Here is a 24,759-nt window from a genome sequence, read left to right as displayed (position 1 = left end):
ATAAAACTAAATATTTAGAATTGACAATACTTTTCTCAACCGTTAAGTGCAGTAGTTTTCCAAATAAAAATATGAAATCATTAAAACTGTATGTATCATAGTAAAATTTTTTATGGTTTATGTACAATACGGAAAATTACATGTAATTTCTGCAAATTTTTCTGTTTGAAAACCGGATTAAAATACTTATTTATAAGCCTATCCGAGGAATAAAGTATAAACAATCTTCTAATTAATAAAATGATTTTATTGAATAAAATACAATTGATGTATGATGATTTTAAATATAGATATCTTAATTAAGAAACACATACCATAATTCAAAGCTATTTTTTTTCAAAATTTATTTCACAATCTCCTTGGCGATCATACTGTTTATGGAAATACTACACTAATGTAACTTTGTTATATTACTGCATTATTGAAAATTACTGTTTATCTTAATAAAAAGAAACTCAACGGTTTTATTAATATACATTTATACGAGTACATTACCTGAATTTAATTTATAAAAATAATATATTCATGAGTTTTATATGATTAGTGATTCAGCTTACTGCAGGGTTGTTTTAAGAAAAGTAAATCATTATAACCATGAATTTAGTAAATATGAAAACCGAAAATAGAAAAAAAAATTATTAGCTTCAATAAAGCGCACAGCGTCCCAGAGTAAATAAATGATCGAAAAATATATTAATACGGGATATTATGGAGTGTCAAATCTTGTATAAATTTAGCTGAAAAAAAAAAACTATTATTTTTCCCTGAACTTTTTTTCTTTGCGTTTCCATTTAGTTGTACATATTTTATACAATTCAAATGAATGGACTGTCGCTTCAACAATATTAATTGAATCAAATAAATTTTATGACAGAATACCGTATGGAGGACGTTGCTTACTAGTAATTGTTACGAGTATAACGATAAAATGCCTTGTTAGTGAAATGATACCATTATATTTTTATACACATCTATAAATGTACAAATATAAATTATTATTTTATGATATATATATATATATACATAATAAGATACGCACAATTTGCTTATAAAATATACAGGGAATGGAATACTGTGGCCTTAAATACATTATTCTTAAAAATATGTTATACGATTACAGCGCACTCACCATTGCATGATCGAAAAATACATAATTGTAACATGGTACAATCATTTTATTATATAAAATAATTTATCTTATACTACGTACATTATTTATACACATAATGTTCAGATGTATTAATTTTCATCGAATACATTTTTTTTTTTTTTTATAATAAATAAGTTACAAATTAATATTTTATAATAAATATAATCGATTGACTAAATAAATACACTACCACCGCCATCACCATAACATAGACTTACATACGCCATTTAATTTGTGACACAGTTATAACTTTATTCTAATCAACACCGCAGTGTGAACAAGCGAGTCAACAAATCACTGTGAATTCATGAATAAATTACTATTCATAAATAGTTATCGTGTACATTAATGCAAAAACTTAGATGACAGTCCTTGGTCATACCATGACGTATTTTTGAAATTTTTTTTTTTAAGAGCTCATGAATGAACCTATAGCAAATATATACAATAAATGTGCCTCACATAAGGTTTATCATTGCTATCAATAATTAGCTCGTGCGTGTTTCGCATGTATTATAATTTAAAGCAGTGTTCGATGTATTTAGAATCAATGGATCATTCATTATTCATTATGTATTGCAACCCTGGAGATACGGGATTGATTGGATTTATTTTAGACTTACTTTTAGATTAATATAAGACTGTTCGCGACAACGTTAGGACGTATGAGGTGTTAAATCAAAAATAAAATACTTCTAAGTTACTGATGTCCGTTACTAAATAAGTAAAATACGCTTTATTGAAACTAAGTAATATGTAGAGTTACGTTTTAAACATCATTTCATTTACCCATTTACCCTCACGACTCATATATGTATACTGTAAAATTGGGTGAATTTCAACTGGATAGTGAAGTGCAACAAATCTTCAATAATTTGTTAATTATTTTCAACGATTCAATTTTAGTATAATTATTTTTAAAATATAATAAATAAATTCGGAGTGATAAATGTTATCTTTGGAAAAAAAAATCTCCGATTAATTCTACATCTACAGAAAAATATTACCTCTACACTTTTAATTTTACTAATTTTACTATCTTCAAATTCCTAGTTTGGTTAATGTTGTTAAAATGTCACTATCAAAATAATTTTTTTCAGTACACAATATATTGTCAATGTTTTAAAAAATTTCAAAACAAAAACGTACATTTTTTAATTTGATATAAATTTTAGAAGCGTCAATTTCTAGTATTTAACCAAAAACGGGGTGATTTTCAATAAAAAAGTAAACAGTACCAAAAATGTTTTATTTTACAATTTTATGATAAATTTTATTCTTAGATGCCTAGAGTTTACATTTCTGACCTCAAAGGGACACAAATCGAAAATGAAATGATAATGATTTGAATGCTGCAGTTGAAGATGTAAAAAGTGGATTGTCTCTGAGAAAAACTGCAGAAAACCATAATGTTTATGTTTATAATACATGATATACTTTTTATGTTAACCTAAAATAATAAGAAAAATTTGATAACTATAACAATCAAATTCGAAAAATGTCCTATTTAAAAAAAAAAAAAATATGTGTACTTAGTATTTCAATTTACTCATGAATTGTTTTAAATTAATAAAACATGATTTTTAATACAATGTTTCAATGCATCCCAATGAAAGGTAAATTGCAATAAAGTCATCATACAAAAAAATATAATAAAAAAAAAGATTTTAGGCTATATTCCTAACTTATACTTAAAATGATAAAAAAAGGTATCAAAAATTCTAAAGAAGTGTTTTCCTTAACGGTAGTATGCCTGATTTTCAAATGAAGTTTAAAGTTGGATAAAACTCAAATATTTTTACGATTTACCCCATTTTATAGTACGTAAGATAATATTAAGCTAAATTAAAATTAGTAAAATGGCGAGGCTCGTAGATCTGTTTACATATAAAAATAGATAAATAGTAATGCTGGATAGTATTTTCTTATTAAAAACAATGTAACATTACTCTAGAGAATACAATTCTGAATGAAAGAGGTCGGATGTATCATTTGATATTTTTAATGATGTTCAATATGATAGTAAAACCAAATTTCTTATTAAGGTAAAATAAACCTTTAATTTATCTAAATTTTGGTAATAAATGCATATAAAATTTGGAAAATTCGAAAACTTCACGCACCTAAAAATAGCAAAAATCTTAATATTTTAAAATTCTGAAATGTTTTTAAATAATAAATGCCAGTTAATAGAAATTCGTTCAAATATCCTATTTCATAAAAATTTAACTACATTCCAGTAATTTAATTTATTTTCTACTAAGAAAATATTTTCAAAAATCTAATATCAAACATTTAAACCTTATAAACCTTAAGTATAAAAATTAAAAATTTTAATTGTTATTGATTTGAAAAATGTAGAGGGTTTTCATGACTTTTATTGTTTTATTAAAATTTAATATTGAAAGGCTCGTAAAATCTTTTATTGAAATTAAACTGGAGTTTTTTTTTATTAATCAATATAATAAATAAATAAAAGTAATTTTGTATTACATTTTCAGGAATTTTTGTAAAATCAAAATTATTAAATCCACATTTTCGAAAAAAAATATATAAGAAAATATAAAAATTTTAATTTCTTTAAAAAAGCATAGCAAATCTTTTGAAAATTATAACATTACAAATCAGTTAAAAAACATTCAATAAAAACTGTATTTCTATACAATTATTGTTTTGAATTAACGTGCATCTCGTTTGTGTAAAAGTCATTAAAGAAATAACCACTTGTTTGCGCACAACATATCATAGAAAGAACCATTTGATTGCACACAGAATATTATAAAATACTACTCGTTAACACAATAAAATTTGGACTATGATCTTGCCGATAATAAAAGGATTTATGATTAAAACTAAACGTTATACTGTGAAATATAGCTTATGATTATCGATATGTTTTGATAAACTTTAACAATACATAACACTCATCGATAAATTGCTGTATTGAAATTGTGTAATTTTTGTTAGTTTTGACAATTCTCATACACCGAACACAGTAATATGAATTACGAAATAACAAATATATGTTATACAAAAATATATTATTAATGAATTTCATGTTAATTTTAAAAAGTATTTCATAACTCAATTTAAAATTTTTTTTTCATCGTATAAAATTGTGTGTTATATATCTAATTTCGCTGATTACTAAGTAGTAGTAAATTATTAAGGGAGTATATAAATAATAATTTGGAGGTAAGTAAATTACTTATTCATTTTTTTATTTGCCGTATTTATCACTAAAATAAATTGAAATATAATTTAAAAATTGAATAGCTATTGCTTCACCTAATAAATTATACTTCTCTGATTATATTTTGCATTGTATAAATTACCTTATTCAAATTCTAACCCATTCATATATATGAGAAAATCAAATGATTAAACAATAAGTAGGACTGAAGCTTTCCATGGACATTTTAATAATCAATTTTGCAATCTTCATTCACGTGTGTCCCAAGTTATTAATGTTTTTATAAACATTCAATCAAAAACAAGAATTTAATAAAAAATATGAATGTCAATAAGTATCGTAGGAATAAAAATTACATAGACAAAGTAATTTCAATCGCATTGGTTATGTAAAAACGTATTAAATATAAAAAATATAATAAGCGTGGTAATGAAAACTTAATACATTTATAAATGTATCGATTTAAAACAAAAAGGTACTCAATACATGGTTTTTATTAAAACGTCGTCCATAAAATAGTGGTTTTAAATACATTTTATTGTAAGAACTAACTTATGTATTATTGTATGAACTAACTATGTAAGAATAATTGAAAAATAGTTTTTTCCGTAAATATTTAGTATTTATTTATCATGTGTCAAATATATTGTAATTATTAGTTAGTTTTATATTATGTAGGTTAAGAGAATGGAAAATTATTGTATGGTTTAAACGGAACGTTTTACCAGTTAATCGTCACAGATAATCAACCGCTATACAATTGATGAGACAATGTTATAACGATTCCTAGGTCTAAGTTGTTAAATTAACAGTAATTTTGATACCACATACTTAACTAGCAAATGTTTAAAATTTTTATGATTTGAAAAGCAAGTAGATTTTCTTTTATATCGGTCATGGGAAAATGGACAAAACCATAACGAGCATCTGGAAATATCTCAGAAAATGAATTGCAAATCAAAATGATACACCTCGCAAAACAGTTTAATTTTACCGTCCATAACATATAAATATTAAGTGTTTATTTCATGGACAAATCCAGGGGCGCAATTTCAATGAAAAAACTTAGGGTGCTGAAGCCCTTCTATCTTTTTCATGTTCCTTAATGATTATATACATCCGCAACCCATACAATTCAACAGTTAGTAAAATATTAAGTAAATATTTGAATATTTCTAAATTTAAATTGCGCATATAACGAATTGCCCGCCTGTAAACATAAATATTTCATCATATAATCACTTTCAAATTCTAAGTGAAGCATAGAATATTATGGTTTTATAATGATATTTGTATATTATTTTTTTAATACTTTTTCGCATAAGTTCAAAAGATTTTCTAGGAACTTTTTAAATTTTAAATTGGCATGCGGTGGTACTTAAAATAGGTCATTTTTTTAAAATCTAAATTTTAAATAATATAAAAATAATTTAAAAATAGTTTTTCTAGGCGTGAGGAAAAAACTGTCTTGAAATGGTTAAAATACGCTGTAAATGAGACTTTCACTTTTCAGATTTTAGTTATTTAGTCATAATTCCAAAAGTAATGTGGCTAGAAATTTGAAACTTTTACTCTGTAGCAAAGATAATTTTTTTCGTATTTGATAAAATTGTCAAATGGCGACTTTGATTTAAATATTTTTTTTTGTCCAAGGCTTTTACGAGCCATTTAAACTCTTTGCCGCCAAAACTATTTCCCTCTACCTCTCTCTATCATATGCCTGTTCCCAGTCCATTCCAATATCTTCTAATAATTCTTTAACGCTGTCCTTTTATTTTTTCCGTGGTCTTCTCCTTAGCCATTTTTCCCTTGCCATATATGTCAATGCTCCTTTCAACATACTTCCATCGGCCCGCCATACATGGCCTGCCAATTCTATTCTTGTCTCTCTGGTGAATTGGACCACATCTTCTCTTTTGTAAAGCTGGTACAGTTTGGCGTTCGTTCTTATTTCCCATTTCTGTTCTGTATAGTTGAATATGGGTTCATACATTTTTGTATGAACTTTCTTCTCAAATAACCGTAGTTTTTCATCATCACCTCTCGTCGTTACCCATGTGGCACATGCATATGTCAATATAGGGTGGATGTAAGTGATGTTGTTTTGTCTTCCTTGACAACGGCTCAGATTTAAAGGTCTTCAGTGCATAAAGGCATCGGTTAATTTAGTTAGTTAGCGCCCAATCTGATATTGATCTCTCCATGATTGTTGTTTTGGTTATTTAGGGTAGACCCAAGTTACTTGACCTCTTGTACTTGTTCAAAGGTGTTATTTCCCACGTGGAGATTATTATAGTCACCCCCTCCTCGTTTTACCATCATGTATTTAATTTTTCCACTGTTGATTGTGAAGCTAATATATTTTCCTATCTTTATCAGTTCTTCAACAATATTCTGATTATCTTCTCGCGAGTTCCCAATAATCACTATGTCGTCTGCATATATTAGTAAAACATTTCCTTCGTCAAGGTTTAATGTCTCAGTTCCTATCACACTTTCTAATTACACTCTCCAGTGCCATATTGAAAAGTGCTAGTGACATTGCATCCCCTTGCTTCAATTCACTATTTATTATGAACGAAGATGATATCTCGTTGTTCACCTTGACTCGGCTGCTGGTATTCGTGTTACACAGTTTTATCTTGTTGATTAATTTAGTTGTTAAGCCAAAGTATTTAAGAATTTCCCAGTTTTTTCTATTAATGCTATCATATGCTTGTTTGTAATCTACAAAAACCATATGTAGATCCTTCGCGAACTCGTAACTTTTTTCCATAATTTGTCTTATGACAAATATGTGATCAGTAGTTGATTTATTTTTCCTGAATTCGCTTTGATAATTACCTACTATCTCATCTATATAAATTTTCAATCTTTTGAGTATGATTAATGATAATACCTTATACCCAGTGTTCAATTGTGTTATTCCTCTAAAATTCTCTACTTTTTTTCGGTTACCTTTTTTTGAAAATAGGGCATATCAGTTACTTATTTCAGTCTTGTGGTATCTCTTTCTTTGTCCATATCTATTGAATTAGATGATGTAATTTTTGTGTTAAATTTTGCCCTCCTAACTTCAATAATTCAGCTACAATTTTATCATCTCCTGGTGACTTATTATTTTTTAGAGTCTGAATTGCGTACTGTATCTCTTTTAAACTCGGGTTTGATACTTTAGGTTCTGTTGTATAATGTATGATGTTGTCTTGTTCATCTACTTCCATTGTTGAGCCTCTTTTAAGAAGTTTTTCAAAGTACATTCTAAATTCCTCGGCGATGTTTTCTGGTCTTGTAATTAGAGTCCCATTATTATCTTCTATCATCTGTATATCAGGTATAAATCCATTTTTAAGTGTTTTGCATCGCTTGAAGAATTCTCTGGGGTTGTGTTTAAAGTTTTCAATTTCCTCTAATCGTTCTTTTTCCGCTATCTTCTTTTCTTTTCTTAACCATGTAGTTACTTCTTTTCGTTTGTTCTCGAAGTCCCTAATGTTCTCGGGGGTTGGTGTATGTATTACTTTGATTCTAGCTTCATTACGTTCCTTGGTTACTTTCTTGCAAATATCATTAAACCATTTCTTTGTTTTCTTTCTTTGTGTGTGTTGAATGACTTTTTCTGCGGATTCCGTTATTGAGGCCTTTATTACTTTCCATGACTCCTCAACCTGTTCATTATCACTTCCCTCTAATTTTCCTAGGGAATTTGCTATTGTTCCTTGACATGTTCGTAATGTTTCTTCTTTTTTTTTAATTTATCTACATCGTATTTTCTGAGTATTTTTTATTTCTTTTTCCATTCCATGGACATCTTTACTTTGAAATCAATCAGGATCAAGTAATGATCTGTGTCTGCGTCTACTCCTCTGTAGCTTTTGACGTTTTTTATAATTGTTTTTTGTTTATTTTCTATGAGGACATGGTCAATTTGGCTACTAAATCTGCCTCCTGGAGATAACCATGTTTCTTTATGAATATTTTTCCTTGGGAATCTTGTACTGCTTATTACCATATTTTTACTTATTGCAAAATTAATTAATCTTATTCTGTTGTTATTGCTTCGGTCGTGCAGACTATTTTTCAATCGTCGCTTTGTATATATTTTCTTTCCCCCCTTGAGCGTTCATATCTCCCAATAATAATTTAATGTAATGGCCTGATAAAGCGTCATATACTTGTTCCAACTCTTCATAAAAGGTGTCTTTTGCTTCTTCATTTCCCGATTCGATTGGTGCGTATGCGCAAATCATTACCATATCCCTGTGATTCATAATGATCTGAATGAAACATATTCGGTCATTTATATCCTTAAATTGTTTAATTCATGGTATTAGACTATTGGGCATGAGGAAACCCCCTCATTCTCATGTTTATCATGTTTAACCATATAATAATGTCATATGACCTGTTGGTAGACATCCTTCACCCTGCCATCTCGTTTCTTGTAACACTACTATGTTTACCTTATATCTATCTATTGCATTAACTAGTGTACCAAGAGCTCCCGCTTTATATAAAGCTCTTACATTCCATGTGCCAATCCTAAATCCTTGCAGTCCGGACCGTTTCTATTGTGTTTTATTCAAATTTCTGTTCCAAGGCTTTAGTTTTGGTTTCTTAACAGTAGAGTTTTTTTTACAGTGACGGGTTGTTGGCCCGTCGCCAAACCACTAACCTGGAGGACCAGATTACCCCAACAAATTAAGGTCAGGGCAAGACTATTGCAGAGTACTGAACAGGTGCTTTGGGCGATAGGAACGCCACTTTCCTGACGCCATTTGATTTAAATATAAACTTTAAAAATACCCAATTTCTTTAAAGTCTTTATAAGTTATTCAATATAATAGTTTAAGTTTAAGGATTTCAAAATCTTGTAACCCTACCTATTACTATTATCCAGTTCAAGGATCGAAAATACGAAGGACAAACGGCTTTATATCAATTGCACCGAAAATCGCAGGTAAAGAAAGAGAAATTTTGGGATGGAAAAAAGGTCATCTATTGCACTGGTATAAAAAGGGTATAATTTATAAGTATACCTACATCTATTGTGCCGATCGAAATTCAAGTTAATATATTATGTGATTACCTCATTAATACATATATATATTGATGAAAATTCAACTTTTCCCCCTTATCTTTGGTCATCGTGTAACATATCAGGTGAAAGAACAATAAATACCTGTGAGGCATTTCACTCAGCATTTGGGGCATTTTTTTTTTATTCACCCCATCCAAATATTTTTGTTTTTTATGAAGTTTTAAAAATAATGTAACGCAACAATTATAATACGTGTTCTCTTAGTTATCACAAATAAACCAAACTCTAAATTTATGACAAAAATAAATAGTAAAATAGACAAATCTAATTTTAATATATGACCTAAAAACTTTTCAAAATGTATAGGATTAATGTAAATATATATATTTATGTGTATAATATACTTTTAACGTAAATACCAAGTATGTAGAATGATAATTTTGATTTTAATTTTAATTTTCGTTTTTAGCCATTATGATTTTTACTTATACTGTATAGTTGTTATACCGGCGCAATAGATGTATACTATACAGATAGTGTCCCAAATTTGGCGCAATTGACAAATACCGGGACGAACTTCCACCACCAATATATAAATCAAAAATTTATATATTTATACAATAAAATCTCTATTTTTCTTTACATAATTAGTAATGAGTACTTAAATGTAAATTAACATGAACACATTTGGGGGTGCTTATTTCAAATATAGGGTTGCTAAGCACACCCAAGCCCCCCCCCCCCCAAATTGCACCTATGGACAAATCATTAACTAAAATTTGATTTAGTGCATACTCGTACAGACGCTGATTAATATTACGAGTTTAACATTCGAATTTTCTTCTATGAATGAAATATTAGTGTTACGCTATAAAACAATATTTTACAATAATTGTAGATAACGAATATTATATAAATTCATACAACACGATGAAGGAATTACGTGAAAAATAATTGGATATTCTCATAATATTGTTATAACATTTTCCTACATTACTAAGAGAAGATATGGTACAAAACGGTAAAAATAAAATTTAACAACTTTTTTATCAGTATTAATAAAATTAATGCCTGTCATATTTATGGAAATTATGTTTTTATAGATATTCCCATTCAAATATTTATTTTTGTGAGAAACAAACGTGTTTTTTTATTTTATTTTTAATACAATTTTACCAAAAATATATAATAATGTATCGTAAACATTTGCGGATAATATTTATCTTTTCTTCAAGTGTTAATACATATAATTTATCTGAAGATGTAATAAATATATGTAACAATAATTCGAAATTTCAAATTAGTAAAATAACGATTGTGACTACTTTAAATACATTTTTAACTGTGTAAAATCATAAATTATTTATTTAATTTATAAATATATTTTCAGACAACAGAATACTATCAGATTTCAATATATATATTTTTTTTTTTATTACAAAGTTATATATCTTTTATCTGTACTTTCAGATACAGACTGTTATGTTAGGAATTTTGAATGGAGGGGGGATGAAATATTTTTTATTATTTATAAAAACGAGATATATTTTACAGAATATAAACAAATAATGTATAATTTTCGTATCACAAAATATTTATTACATTTAGCTTATAAATTATGTTTATATAAATCAAAGAACAAAATCAAATTTACGAGTCTTTTTCTGAGCCATTTTTTTAAATAAAAATAATGTTTATAAATTAGATATTAAGATCTCTTAGATAATCAAGAGATATGTGTTATATTTAACTCAACTTCCTTATACAGTATATGAAATTCATAATTTATGATTTTACGTAATTTTTGAACAGCAGAAACAATACCTTCAACAAAATGATCTGCTTCTTTTAAGTCAAAGTAAACTTTTCTCAATAGTTTACATGAAGGTAAACTGAACGAAAATAACAACTTATGAAAAATGTAGTAAGCCCAAGGCTAGGCGTATTTTATAATCAGCATTTAATTAATTAATATCTAATAATCAAAAATAACTTATTACGCATATTAATAAATTCGCCAAGGTCCAGCTAAATTTAATAATCAAAATAATATTTTGATTATTTAATAGATTAAAATAGTATATGTGTAAAATAGATAATATATTAAATTCGCATATACGCAGGAAAACCAGGGTAAAGGTGAAAACAACAAGTAGTTTCACGTTTTTACATAATAATGCTAAATAGAGGGCAAAATAAAGTAATATTAGAATTAGGCCACTCTTACGTCATTGGAACCTGTATAAATACGGGTTGAGCATTTAGCATTATTCAGATGTAGATAGGTAGTTAGACTGATCATTTCCCCTGTTAAATAGATTATTGCTCGTCGTGGACTTTGTTACAGCCACATCGCCGCGAGTATATAATTCTTAGCCCAGAATAACTTGTTATTTTAATTTTTTGTATTTTTAACTGTTTGCTAATTTATTGTGATAAATTAATAAAAACAGTAAGTTTATAAGTTTAATATACCAGTGTTAAATTTATTCACCTACCTATCTCTCTCAACCCATGTCTCAAGATTTCATACAACGTGCTACGTCGTTAAATAATTAATGTGTCAGCGATCGTAGTGTTCTGCACAACGATTACTACAAAAATTATTTTATTTTTGTTTTTAAATTCTAATTCTGTCACTGTGAACTTATGTACAAGTAATTTGATTTTTTAACCCGTGTGACATAAACTAATTAATAAATAGTTTTAATTTTAGTTAAGAATAATAATTACCATGAAATAAAATTGTATGATAGTAATTTTTAATATTTAAAGAATCTGATGTCACTTTCTTGGAATATTGTAATAACTAATAAGTAATATTATAATTTAAAATTTTTAAGTATTTATCACTTGATATCAGAGGTATTGTATTGATGTCACTATCTTAGAATATTGTAATTACTAATAAGTAATATTACAATTTAAAAATTTTAAGTATTTATCACTTGATATTAGAGATATCGTATCTTATCAAGTATATGGCAGTGATGTAGTAGTTGGTATAAAGTAGTCGTTAGGCGTATTATTATTTGAGGTTAAAATCAAATACCTTTTTATAATTATATACCTAGGTATATTTTTACTCATGATAATAACACAAAAAAAAAAAAAACGTTTAAAAAAATTGCTTTGTATTTTTTCGTAGTGTCATTTTATATAAGAATGAAGAAAACATAAATACAATTATGTAAAATCAATAAGAATTTATAGCAGTCAATGAGAAGGGGGGGATCCAACCCCATTTAAACACGGCATATGCTTTCAAATACAATTAATACAAATATGACTTGTATGCTTTTGGTCATAAACATGACTATAAATAAGTAGAAGAAAAACAAGTGCGTTCAACTGCATTATTTCATAAAAATCAAAATAAAAGGATATATTTCATCGGTGAACAATTTTAGCTATCGACATTTTATTACTTACAAAAATGGGTTATTTCATTTATTTTTCAAATGGTTGAGTATAATCCAGACAAGTATTTAGTAAGTAGGAAACATAATTGTTTTAATAATAACGTATGGAAATAATATAAATAAATATACAAACCTTTCCAGTAAGCATATGAATCACTGTCACTATTAGATTCGTTAGTATGGTTATTTCGAAGACTCCTTAGCCCAAAGTCGGCAATTTTTAGAACAAATCTGCTGTCAACCACACAGTTACTAGATTTGAGACCACCGTGAGAACGTAGTTCACTGCTATGTAAATAACACATTCCCTGAAAATTAGAAATTATTGTATAACATTTTTTTTAAATTTAAAATATCATTAATTTGGACACGCCATGATGAATTGTCAATAAAATTATAATCAATATATTTACGCACTATAAAAGTAATATATAATAATAACGTATAGTATGTATATAAATATTCGATATGTTTGTGTGCATATTATAATTACAGTGTTGCGTGATCAAACATAGTTTTCTAAAAATCTGAAAAAATGTAAAGAACTTGGAGGTTTTCAGCATTGAATATTATGATTTTTTTTTTTTTTTTACTCACCATAACACAATACGTTTAAAGTAGTGTGTGCAATTGAAATAAGTTCGAATAAAAAAGTGTTTTCCGGAGCTAATAAACTTTTACCATTTAAAATGATTAATCACGCAAAACAGTTATTATGTCGCATGCACGGACCGAAATTTATATGCTTAATAAAAAGTTCCCAAATAATATGTAGGTACATTTCATAACTTATTTGTGCTATATTTTCATCGAATGGAATGTTACCTAACTATATTAACGACTTACAAAATTTTCCTAAATGAAGAGTTCCTTACTAGGGATTTTAGTCTACAGAAAATTGTTTTTCTGAGTAAAGAAAGAAAAGTATTTTTATTTATAATGAAAACCCCGAGGGTGTGCAGTAAAGAAAAGCAAATATGATATTAAACACGATAGTATAAATTTTGAGAAATATTTAATAAAAAAAAAATAATATGATACGAGAAAACAAATTCATACGCATTGTGTTATTGTGTTCAGTGTACATATACCATAAAAACTGAAATTTGTTTTACCATCCGACGATCGATTGGGATATACCAGAGGTAAATTTTATATGAAATGTATGTGATATGCGAACAAAATGTGTTGGTACGTTGTTACCACATTATTATTATTCCTTATTATTTTGCCATTAAGTAATATCATCCTATTAATAAAGTATAATATAATATACTATGGAATATAAACATAAATATTAAACGAATGAATTACAAAATAACGAGGTGGTTAACGAATTTTTATATTAAAATATATTGAATAATTACGTTCTAGCACAACACGTGACAAGTAAGATATGAGTTTTGGTCTCTCACTCTCTATTTCGTTAATTTAGGTATCACGTACAAATTACGAGTTTGTCGAATAATGTGTATACTGAACACATTACAACACTGCTTGAATTATCATTCGTCAAACGTGGCGAGTGATACAATTATTCACGAACTGAGAACGAAAACGTTTTACATCTCATTTTTTTTTTTTTTTTTTCATATTATTGTTAACTACTATCGATTAGAACAAGTCATAGAAATCTAATTAAAATATTTTGATTTTTTTTTTTTTTTTTTTTATTATGTTATTTATGTTATTACATTTTGTGAAATAAATAAAAATCGTACGCATAAATGGTATTAAAAATTGATAAAATATTTGTTATTTACAATGTGCTTTCCAAATGTTTTCACAAAGAATATTTTTTTTATTTTCAGGCTTATAACTGATTAAATAACTAAAAATAAATGCAATTACTTTGACGATATCATGCATCAAACTGTACCGGAACATCCAGTCGAGTTTGAATTGATCATTTTCAAGTATATCCTGTAAACTTCCTTTTGGACAGTATTCGGTCAACAGGCAACAGTAATTAGGTTCTATGCAAGCCCCATAGAATCGTACCAAATGATCATGATGTAAGTCTTTAAGCTGCAAGGTTTTAATACGTATTAATAATGTTATAAACATCATATTCGCTTAAACTCCCACATAGACATATTAAATAATAATAGGAAATATCATATATCGGTACCATACAATATAGATATCTATAAAATACATTTGTTCAATAGCACACATCCGGTTGATACAGATTATTAATAAAATATATGAATATATATTGACATGTGTCAACTTTTGTTTATTACAGTATTAATTTTCATCAAAATTAATAAATGTTTATACACATTCTGACAGAAATGATAAAAAAAAAAAAAAAATTTTAAATTATCAGATGCGTATTTGGCTCAAGAATAGTGAAAAATACAATTCGATTTTGTTCAACATTTACCTATAGCAATTTATTGGTAAATTAAAAAAAAAAAAAAAACCATTTATTCAATCTTCTGTTATTTATTGCACTGTCAAGCTATAAATGAGTTTTGTAAAGATCTCAACAATTTAATTTTTATTTTTACATATTTTGTATACTTAAAACTAATGGGTGAAATATGACATCGAATAATCCTATAAAAAATGGTCTTCTGAAAAACACCCGTTTTATTAGCAAAATGTCAAATTAAAAAAACAAACCTACGAATGTAGAAATATTAAGTTTAATTATACATATTATACATATACGTATATTATATAAATTAATAAACATTCACATATATTATAGTAAACATTTACATATACAAAAATGTTGAATTAAGATATCTACATACCCTTTTCAATTCCAGCAATCGAGCCCGTGTCAACTCCAAGCGCGATCTTTTTAACGTCTTCAATGCTACTTTATTACCCTGTAATGAGAAAAATAATATAAATGAAATATCATAAAAATAAATCAGTTTATAATTGAAATTTCTAATTTATATTTTGATAAATTTCATACAATATAAATATAATTAGGTTTCAATAAGAATAGGTAGAAGAAAATCTTCGCATATCGGTAACAATTATATGTACTACCCGGTGTTGGTGAGTTGCAGCCCAATTCCAAATTAACGTACGTAAAATAATTCATTTCCCATTCCGAAACCATAATGAATCGTATTCTATCCTTCATCCTCGAGACTGGTTTATCCGTTTAAATAAATAAATTATTGTAAATACCTAATTGTACTTATATCTGTAAATTTCGAAATAAATTGTACACATACAAAGTTTCTTAAAAAAAAAAAAAATAATTCATTTAACTTGTTCAGTATTTCGTATACTATGACGAGCTTCTGTAATTTATACAACCTATCATAAACAAAAGAGCATCTTTAACGGCACACATATTATGCATAAATGGTCGATAAATCATTTGGATTTGAAAAGAGTGACTAAACAAATTAATTTGATAATATCTAACATTCGAGATTACGAATAATATTTACGAAATAAAATGTATACAATTATGTTTTAAACGAAAAAAAAATTAAATGCAGTTATAAAATAACTTTAATGACCAATAGTCTTTAAAATTATATTTTTAAACGAATAGTCATATTCATTTAAACCCATGGATAATGTTTTAACTGGCGCCTGGAAAGAGAGCAATTCAAATTCAAAATTATCCTCTATGACACTACAACAATGGTTTAATTTTACAAAGGATTATAAATCTGTAGAAACTTTAATAAACAAAACAATGTAAATGTGAGTTTTTTTTCTTTTTGTTTCTTTAATAAAATAAAACAAATAACACGGTTTGTTCATATGGCTTTTGTTGAAATTAATTAGAATTTAGGTTTAGTATTGTCATCCTATTATAAGATGTTATTAGGTTATTGTGATTTTTTAATATATTTTATTATTATCAATGTTTTCCTTCTATTTCTGGCATGATTAAAAATTGTTTAGTTTTTTAGCTTTTCATATAGCTATTCGGCGGTAGTGTAATCGACAGTTTTAACATAAGACCAATAAGATGTGTTTTTTTTCCACGCTGTGCCAGGGAGAATTGAAAAATAAATAATTAAATACTCAACTAATCCATGGAATTAAAATTAAGCCTAAAGTCTCCTCCGCAGTATACTTTTTCATTAAAAAAAAAACGAGATAATCAGATGATTAATTTCAGATAATATACATTACAATGATTCTATGTTCACATATATGTATAATTAGATGATAAAATGTCATCTTAGATGTTTTTTTTTTTTCTAATGAATATTCACAAATAGTAAAATTACTTCAAATTACTAAATTTGTGTAAAAAATATTTTATAAATTTTTATTAGAATAAAAAATAAAAAGTCAAATCAGGAAATAATATGTTTCTGAAACGAATTTTTAGTTGTATAAATAAAAGTAAAAAAGCAAATATGTGGTATTTTTAGTAAATCATTTGCCTTTCAATTATTCATGACTTGTTCCGTAAAATTCGTATGCTGAAAAACTTTTGTTATAATAAAAGACTTACAATTAAGAAAAAGTTTTTCTTTTTTTTGTAAAATATCTATTTCAGACCATAAACTATCTTATTTACCGAATGTAAAAAACCTAATCTGAATCGAAGAGGCCTAAGTATTTTAATTATTCTATGGCCGAACTAATGTAATAAATGACAAAATGTATAAACTTTTAATAACCCGTTTGAGTGAACAACGCTTCTTTTGTAAATAGAGATGTAACTTTCCATACTATCCAATAATTTAAATGTATAAACGATAACTTTGACTTCTATAATACACGTATACTCCTCTATAAATTTCTATTCAAAGCACTTTCTATGTATATGATAACTTTATACCTATGTATGAATTTTAGAACTCTGGAAAATTAAACTCACTCTATTTTGTAACTTTCAATTACTTCACAAACAGCTTTCTTATTTTAAAAAATAAATATTTTAGGCATGAATGGTGAAAATTATTTTAATATAATCAAATGATACCCGACTTATACTTTAAGTTTATTGAGCACGTTAAAGAGTGTAAATTTCAATCTAAATAATTCGTTTTCAAAAAAAAAAAAATAATATAGTATTAGAGACAGTAACGTAGTTACGTTATTGCAAACTATCAATATTTTTTATTTCAGTTTTGTTTATAAAAGGGAATATAAAATTATACATTTATAGATGATGAACCCAATTTTCACAGTTTAAGTATGCACTAATCAAAGAATTAATTTATATTTTTGTAAAAAATACAAAAGAAAAACAAGATAACATTATATTCCTATATTTTATAATACTAATTGTATACTAACAAATAATCAATGCGATCATATACATATTTTTATTCAAAAGCAATGATATTTTCTCACATCTAATTCAGAAAACATTTTCAATATTTCTTAATGCAAAATAATTGAAAAAAGTGATAAAAAACTAATGGTAAGTAACAAGCTTATGGAAGGTTTATTTTTAATGTAATTATTTTTGCAATTGATTCACAATTCAATACAAAGTTTAAAAATATTAGTTTATTCTATTTCAATTTATGGTTAGTATGCCACATAATACACCAAAGAATCGTGTGGATTTAGAGTACATTTTAAATGAGAAGTTTTTTTGCAAAAATGAAAGAAATATACAATATTGTAGGATCAATATTAATTAATTTCCTAACTTCCTTGCAACCGATTGAAAAAAATCCGAAATATTATTAAATACAGGTATTTTGACATGGCACGGAAAGGGTCAAGCGCCTCTTTAAAATGGATATATAAATATGCGAAAAAAAATGTAGTGCAGTACAGTTGAATATAAATAAATTTAACATAAATCGGTTAACACAGAATATAAACGAAAAAAAATACGATTTAAAATAAAAGAAATAAAAATAAGAATGTTACCAATTTTATTACACGCTCATAAAAGGTAAAAAATTATGTTCAGTAGAAATAAATTATTGAAGAAAAAATAAATAAAACAAATCAATGAGAAATATAACAACCTGAATTGTGAACGTATGTGTATAAGATGAAAAATATAAGAAATATTTTTCTACATTTTAAAGTGTAATACTACGGAACATATGAACATTATTAACAGTGTATCGGTTAAAAATACACTTTTTTTAAAGTGAATTAAATATCCAGAGACATTTTTAATAACCAAATCAAAGTATTAGGTAATATTGTAGGTAAGCGGAAAGTTAAATAAACCATATGGATAGTACAAATTAGAAAGTTTACGTTGCGTAAAGGTTCAAGAGATATGGTAGAATAAGACCATAAGCCGGTGCAATATTATTTACTGTTGACCTTTAAAACTATAATGCATCTAAATGAGATAAAAAAACGTACGACGATATATACAAGGGCACTAAATCACACGATTACAACTAGTGCTATATAATAGCCAACTGGCTATGTATACAAAATAAATAACGTATAACCCATAGTGATAGTTTTCAATGCATGTATAACAAGTTCTAAATATTAATTGAACGTTCGTTGTTAACAAGACATAACACATAACGGAAACACTGCGGACAAGAAGAGAATAAAAAATAAAAACACTCAAGAAACCAGGAATTCACGACACTATCACGCACGCGTCGTATTGTCGACAACGTTCAAGAACTAAACAACTACAGATGATCATACGACTTGATAGAATTTCGATAACGAACCGTTCAGAGAAGACTTCGACCACCAAGGACGAAAGCCAAAAGTGCAGGCTGTTCGTGGGCAACCTGCCAAAGGTAAAGACGGAAAACGAGATATTCGACGAAGTGAGCCGCATAACGCGCGGTGGTCTGGTGCGTGTGATCACGTACAAAAACTTTGACAACCCGTCGATACATCGAGGCTTCTGCTTTCTGGACTACGGATCGGTGGCCGCGGCTACGTACGCCAAGCGGGCGCTGTCACAGCAAAAGATGTTCGGTTGCAAGACAGTCGTGGACTGGGCGGACCCAAAACCGAAAGTGGACGCGGACACTATGGCCAAGGTACGCATACTGTTCGTCAAGCAGTACGGCGGCGTGCTAGACGAGCGCGTGCTGGCCAAGGTGTTTGGCCGGTATGGAGTCGTGGAACGCGTGAAGAACTTAAAGAACTACGCGTTCGTGCATTTTGAACGGCACAAGGACGCGCAGTTGGCCATGGTATCGCTGGACTGTTATAGGGATGTGGCTTCGGGTGTGCGCCTCGACGTCGCGTGGGCCAAGCCGCCGGTCGACAAGCAAACGCGACAGCGGATGTTGCGTAGCCGGGAACGCCAGGTACAGAAATCCGTTGTCGAAGCCATGAGTCAACCGGTTCGCAACGCCCCGCGGCCAACATGCCGCACTTCTGGAGTCATTAGACGCGTCGGCCCCACCCCTGCCCACGGCACCGAAGTGTACGACCATCGCGGTTAAAACTTTGGACCACGGCAACCGTGCAACCGGTGCCCCCTCACCTCTGCGGTGAACGTCCCCGTGGCCGAAGACACGTCCGACGATAGCAACAACGACAGTGCACGCCGATACCGCTTCAATGTCACGTGTGCGGTCCAGCGCAGAGCGGTCCGTTACGATGATGGTAATTGGAAGAAGGGTGGCACGAGAAGGTTGGATCATAAAGTGTTGAATTTTTTCGACAGCATTTCTACGAGCTGAGCCAAAAACGATAGACGTCAACGTAGTTGTCTACCCGTTTACCCACATTTACGTTACGTAAATGTTTTTACCCACATTTACGTTTACCCACATTTTACAGAAAAAAAAATAAAAATAAAAATGAAAAAAAAAGTTTTTTCAAATAATTTAATCAGCATGACGTGAGAGTTCATAGAATTGAAACATGAAGTATTGTGTCTTCAAACGTATTTTGAAGTGGCCACTGATCGATATAATGGCATCCGGATAAGGAAAGCGTAACGGATTACAACGTGCGTAAACGATGTTTACTTGAAATCCGATTAGACACAATATTTCACTAAAGTGCTACAGCACGATTTAAAACTAGGATTACTATTCTAAGAGAAACTACGATCCTTCTACCCGAAACCGTTAACTTAAATCAATCAATATAGGGCTCCGCACCAACATACTATCACAATACATTTTACTTTCTGGGCGAAGCGAAAAACATATTGCCTTTACAACAATATGTTATATTTTGAAGATGTAATACTATTATGAGTTAATTGTTTCATATATAAAAATAATCCAATTTAATCAAAATGATAAAATGTTCTCCAGTTATATTAGGAACAAATAGTAAATAACTATAAAAAATGATAAATTTAAATGAAAACAATAAAAAATAAAAATAAATAATAAAAATGATACATTTTTACAGATAACTCATTAGCACTTACTGATGAAAACCATGTCTTAAATGTCAACAGTATTTAAAATTGAGTTTTGATTTTACTACTTTTCTTCCATATATTTTCAAATTCACTATATATTTATACAATTTAATGAGCAACGAAATCATAGATAGGAGGCAAAATTCTTTGTACGAGTTGCAATATTCTCAGTATTCTCTTTTTAAAGAATTATTTTTATAATTATATTTTAGCATAAATAATATCTAAGCAAGATTAATCAGAGATTTTCATTTAATAATTTCTATCCGAAAGTGTTAGAGCTAAAACTGTATGATTTAGCTCTATTTTATTACGAATTGATTGTAGTAGTTAAAATAAGTTATTAAATGATCCGTATATCATGTTTGCTTGAATTTAATGTTTTTTTTTTTATTTTTCACTTTGTAATTATTGATGATTTAAAATCATATCACTAATGATCTAAAACCATTTCTAGAAAAATATAGATATCAATTTTGGGATATTTTATTGTTCTGATTGTTTACTTATCCGAAGAAAAAAACGGTTAAAACAATATATTACATTTTATACATTAATAATTGTTAATAGTTTTACTGCACACCATCGCTTATAGATTTAAAAGCTTATAGTCGGGTGTATTTATAGTGTATTATAATGTATCCACATTCAAGCCTTGAAAACCCGAAAATACTCCAAAATCGTGAATGTAAATAATTTATTGCCATATAATTCTTACATTTGACTATTCTCCTTTCTTTTCATAACCGGCATTTTTTGACTAAAACAAAGGATTTCTCGAGCGAGAACCGAGAACACTACTACATTCACGTCTTTTTAATGAGTGGTGGATACATGACGTATTTTTTTACTTTATTTATTTTCCATTTAATTTTTAAAATGTGAGATAATGAACTGAAATTGATATTCATCGAATATTTTCAATCCGAGTCTATTTTATGGGACATTAAACATTGTTATTACAAGAAAAAAAATGTAAATCACCATGCATGGAACTGACTCTAACAGGCAATAGAGATAAAACTTAAAAAAATGTGTTTCTCATTATAGACATTTTATAGAGATCGTATAATTAAAAATGAATAAATAAAATGTAATGAAATTTGTTTATCATAAATAAAAAACTAAATAGTTAAAAACAAATAACATGTTATTTTAAGGTACCACTTTATATTTTTTGAAAATCTATAGAATAATATACTTACTTTATAAAATGCTGTTTGGATGAACATTTGACGTCCATATTCACACTGGCTCATCAGGCTCATGAGGTCTTCTGATATTACCGTCTGAAATAATAAAAAAAATCATTAAAGTTAAAATTAATTTTTTGGGAATTCACGCGAAAAAGTGAGCCCTTATTGATTAAAGTTTCTAGGTTTCATATCAATATAATTATAAAACAAAAAATAAACCTAAAGATATAAACTAATTTTCTTAAGAGGATACCATTTTCTGTCAACAGAAAATATAAGAAAATCTACATAGAATTTTAAATACGCGATTTTCATGTTGAAATCAATGTATAAAGACCTAAAAACGAATCTGAAAAGAAAAATTATTACGAGGACTTCTTAACAGAAATATTGTAATGCGTTCAATCATTTAACTATTCTATAATTGATGTTGAATGTTTTTTAATTTTACCCCAAAATCATTAATGTACAAAACATTAAAAGTGCAACATTAAATTATTTCATAAATACGTTTCGATTACATTTTATGAATATTGGATCATTGAGGTATTTTGAATCAATATAATAGAGCGAATGCTACAAAAAAATATATTTCTCTCTAAATCTGATAGCGAATAATTTTCAAAGTTAAATTTTAACAACTACGTCGCAAACTGAAATTCGAATACGGAGATGAACGACATGAATATTATATTCATCGGCATACAGAACTACTGCCAACACTCTCTAGCAACATAGGTGCTTACGCAATGTATAAAAAAAATATATCGTCGGTCAGTGGCCGTAGTGTATGCAGGAATATCAAACATATATTGTGTATATTATATGTATTTTAAACATAATTCAATGTGCTTATGGTGAGGGGGGAAGGACTTAACATCATAAAATAGTATGACAGGGGACATGCACCACAAACATTTAAGAACCCTTGGATTAAACGACTGTTGAGGCAACGCGCAAAGTATCGGCTCGCCGAATTAATGAGCCGGTCGTATCACCGAAGCTGCATCCACGGTCAAAATCAGAACAACGGAATTGAATCGCCATTTGAACGTCCGCGTGATCTGCACACGTGCCAAGGTTTATCGACAGTATACGGGTATGAAATTCAACCCCGAAGGGTACGCCAGCTAACGCTGGAAACGAACGAAAACGGACGTGCTATGCAACGAGTTTTTCGCTACACTACCTACACCCCACCCCGCTGCTGAAACACAATAATTACAATCGCGCGCTTACCCTTTGGCTATTTCTTCTAATAAGGCTTGTCATGCTCATTCTCCATTTGTCCTGCGGCACTTTTATGATGTCGTTGTAACTGACTTTCCACGTCATTGATGCTATTTCAGCTTCAAGTTTGTAATGTCTAAAGCAATTTATCATCATAACTATTATTATTCGCCATCGAATCGAAGTGGTGCGAATTTAGTTTACAACAATGTAAAAACATAGGAACCTATGAGACTATATCGTGACTATTTACTGTATAACGATCCTGCGTACATCGTTTTGTGATTCCGTTATATTTTATGAACGTGTTTCTCTAAATTACTTCATTCGATTTTAGATGGATAACATTAACAACACAATTTATACAATCCGAAAAATACAATTTAGTCTTATTAATGGAAACTATAACATTTTATCTCTGATTTTATAATACAACGATGTTTCAACAAGACATTTTTAATACATTGTATTATTTACTTATAGTTTGTAATAAAAAAACCACAAATAAATAAATGTATTTATGTAAAAGTAAAAGAACAATGTAGTGAAGGAGAGTCAATTTTTATTATTTAATGTCCATAATTCAACGCATTTTCATTGATTCACTCTACGATTATAAGATAATACATAGTTAATCTTTATTGTAGTTATTATCTAAGTAAGTTTTATGTATTGGAATATAGTGTCGATAATGTTTCCTCAGTGCTTTTGTTGATTGAAAAAATAATAAAAACCAGCAATACAACAAAGTTTGTTAAAAAAAAAAAAAAAATAATAATAAGAAAAAATACCATATTCATAAAATAATCAAGAACTCAAATCGATCATGTTTCCTTATTAATTTAATTAATTTAGAAACAAAGAAAAAATTGGAGTAAAACAAAGTTAATTAAAAAAATGTAATACATTTAAAATAATAAAATAGTGAAAAACTCAAATCAATAATCTTATAATAAACCAAAATAAATGTTGTTATTAAACCAATACGAATGATAAGAGTAATATTAATAATTGTTTTATAAAATACTAAAATATTGTAAGGGGTTAGAGATCGTAAAATATATAATTTAAAAATTATATTATTTTATTTGAGATAATTCGATCTGCAAGATATATATTTAACCATACAAATAAATAATTTACTTATTGGTGTTCAATATTTAAAAAATATATACATCTAGTCCAAAATTCAAACCATTGAAAATAATTCAAAGTTATAAAATGTTAATTTAAAAATAATAAATGT

General features: G+C 28.0%; 1 protein-coding gene across 4 annotated transcripts in view; it reads right to left on the bottom strand.

Moving 5' to 3' along the window:
• LOC112688059 (atrial natriuretic peptide receptor 1-like) overlaps positions 1-24,759 on the bottom strand; it is a 395,288-nt gene that overhangs the window by 157,857 nt on the left and 212,672 nt on the right. For all 4 annotated transcript variants that reach the window (XM_025561079.1, XM_025561080.1, XM_025561081.1 and 1 more), the window contains 5 exons: positions 23,523-23,649; positions 22,293-22,376; positions 15,569-15,646; positions 14,655-14,831; positions 12,937-13,111 (listed from right to left, as the gene is read on the bottom strand). In XM_025561079.1, the coding sequence (XP_025416864.1) occupies positions 12,937-13,111; positions 14,655-14,831; positions 15,569-15,646; positions 22,293-22,376; positions 23,523-23,649 (641 nt within the window). The remainder of the gene's footprint in view (positions 1-12,936; positions 13,112-14,654; positions 14,832-15,568; positions 15,647-22,292; positions 22,377-23,522; positions 23,650-24,759) is intronic.

The sequence above is a fragment of the Sipha flava genome, unplaced genomic scaffold, assembly GCF_003268045.1.
Source record: "Sipha flava isolate LNK unplaced genomic scaffold, YSA_version1 36_pilon_pilon, whole genome shotgun sequence".
Taxonomy (NCBI): Eukaryota; Metazoa; Arthropoda; class Insecta; order Hemiptera; family Aphididae; genus Sipha; species Sipha flava.
This window is presented reverse-complemented; position numbering and strand designations above follow the sequence as displayed.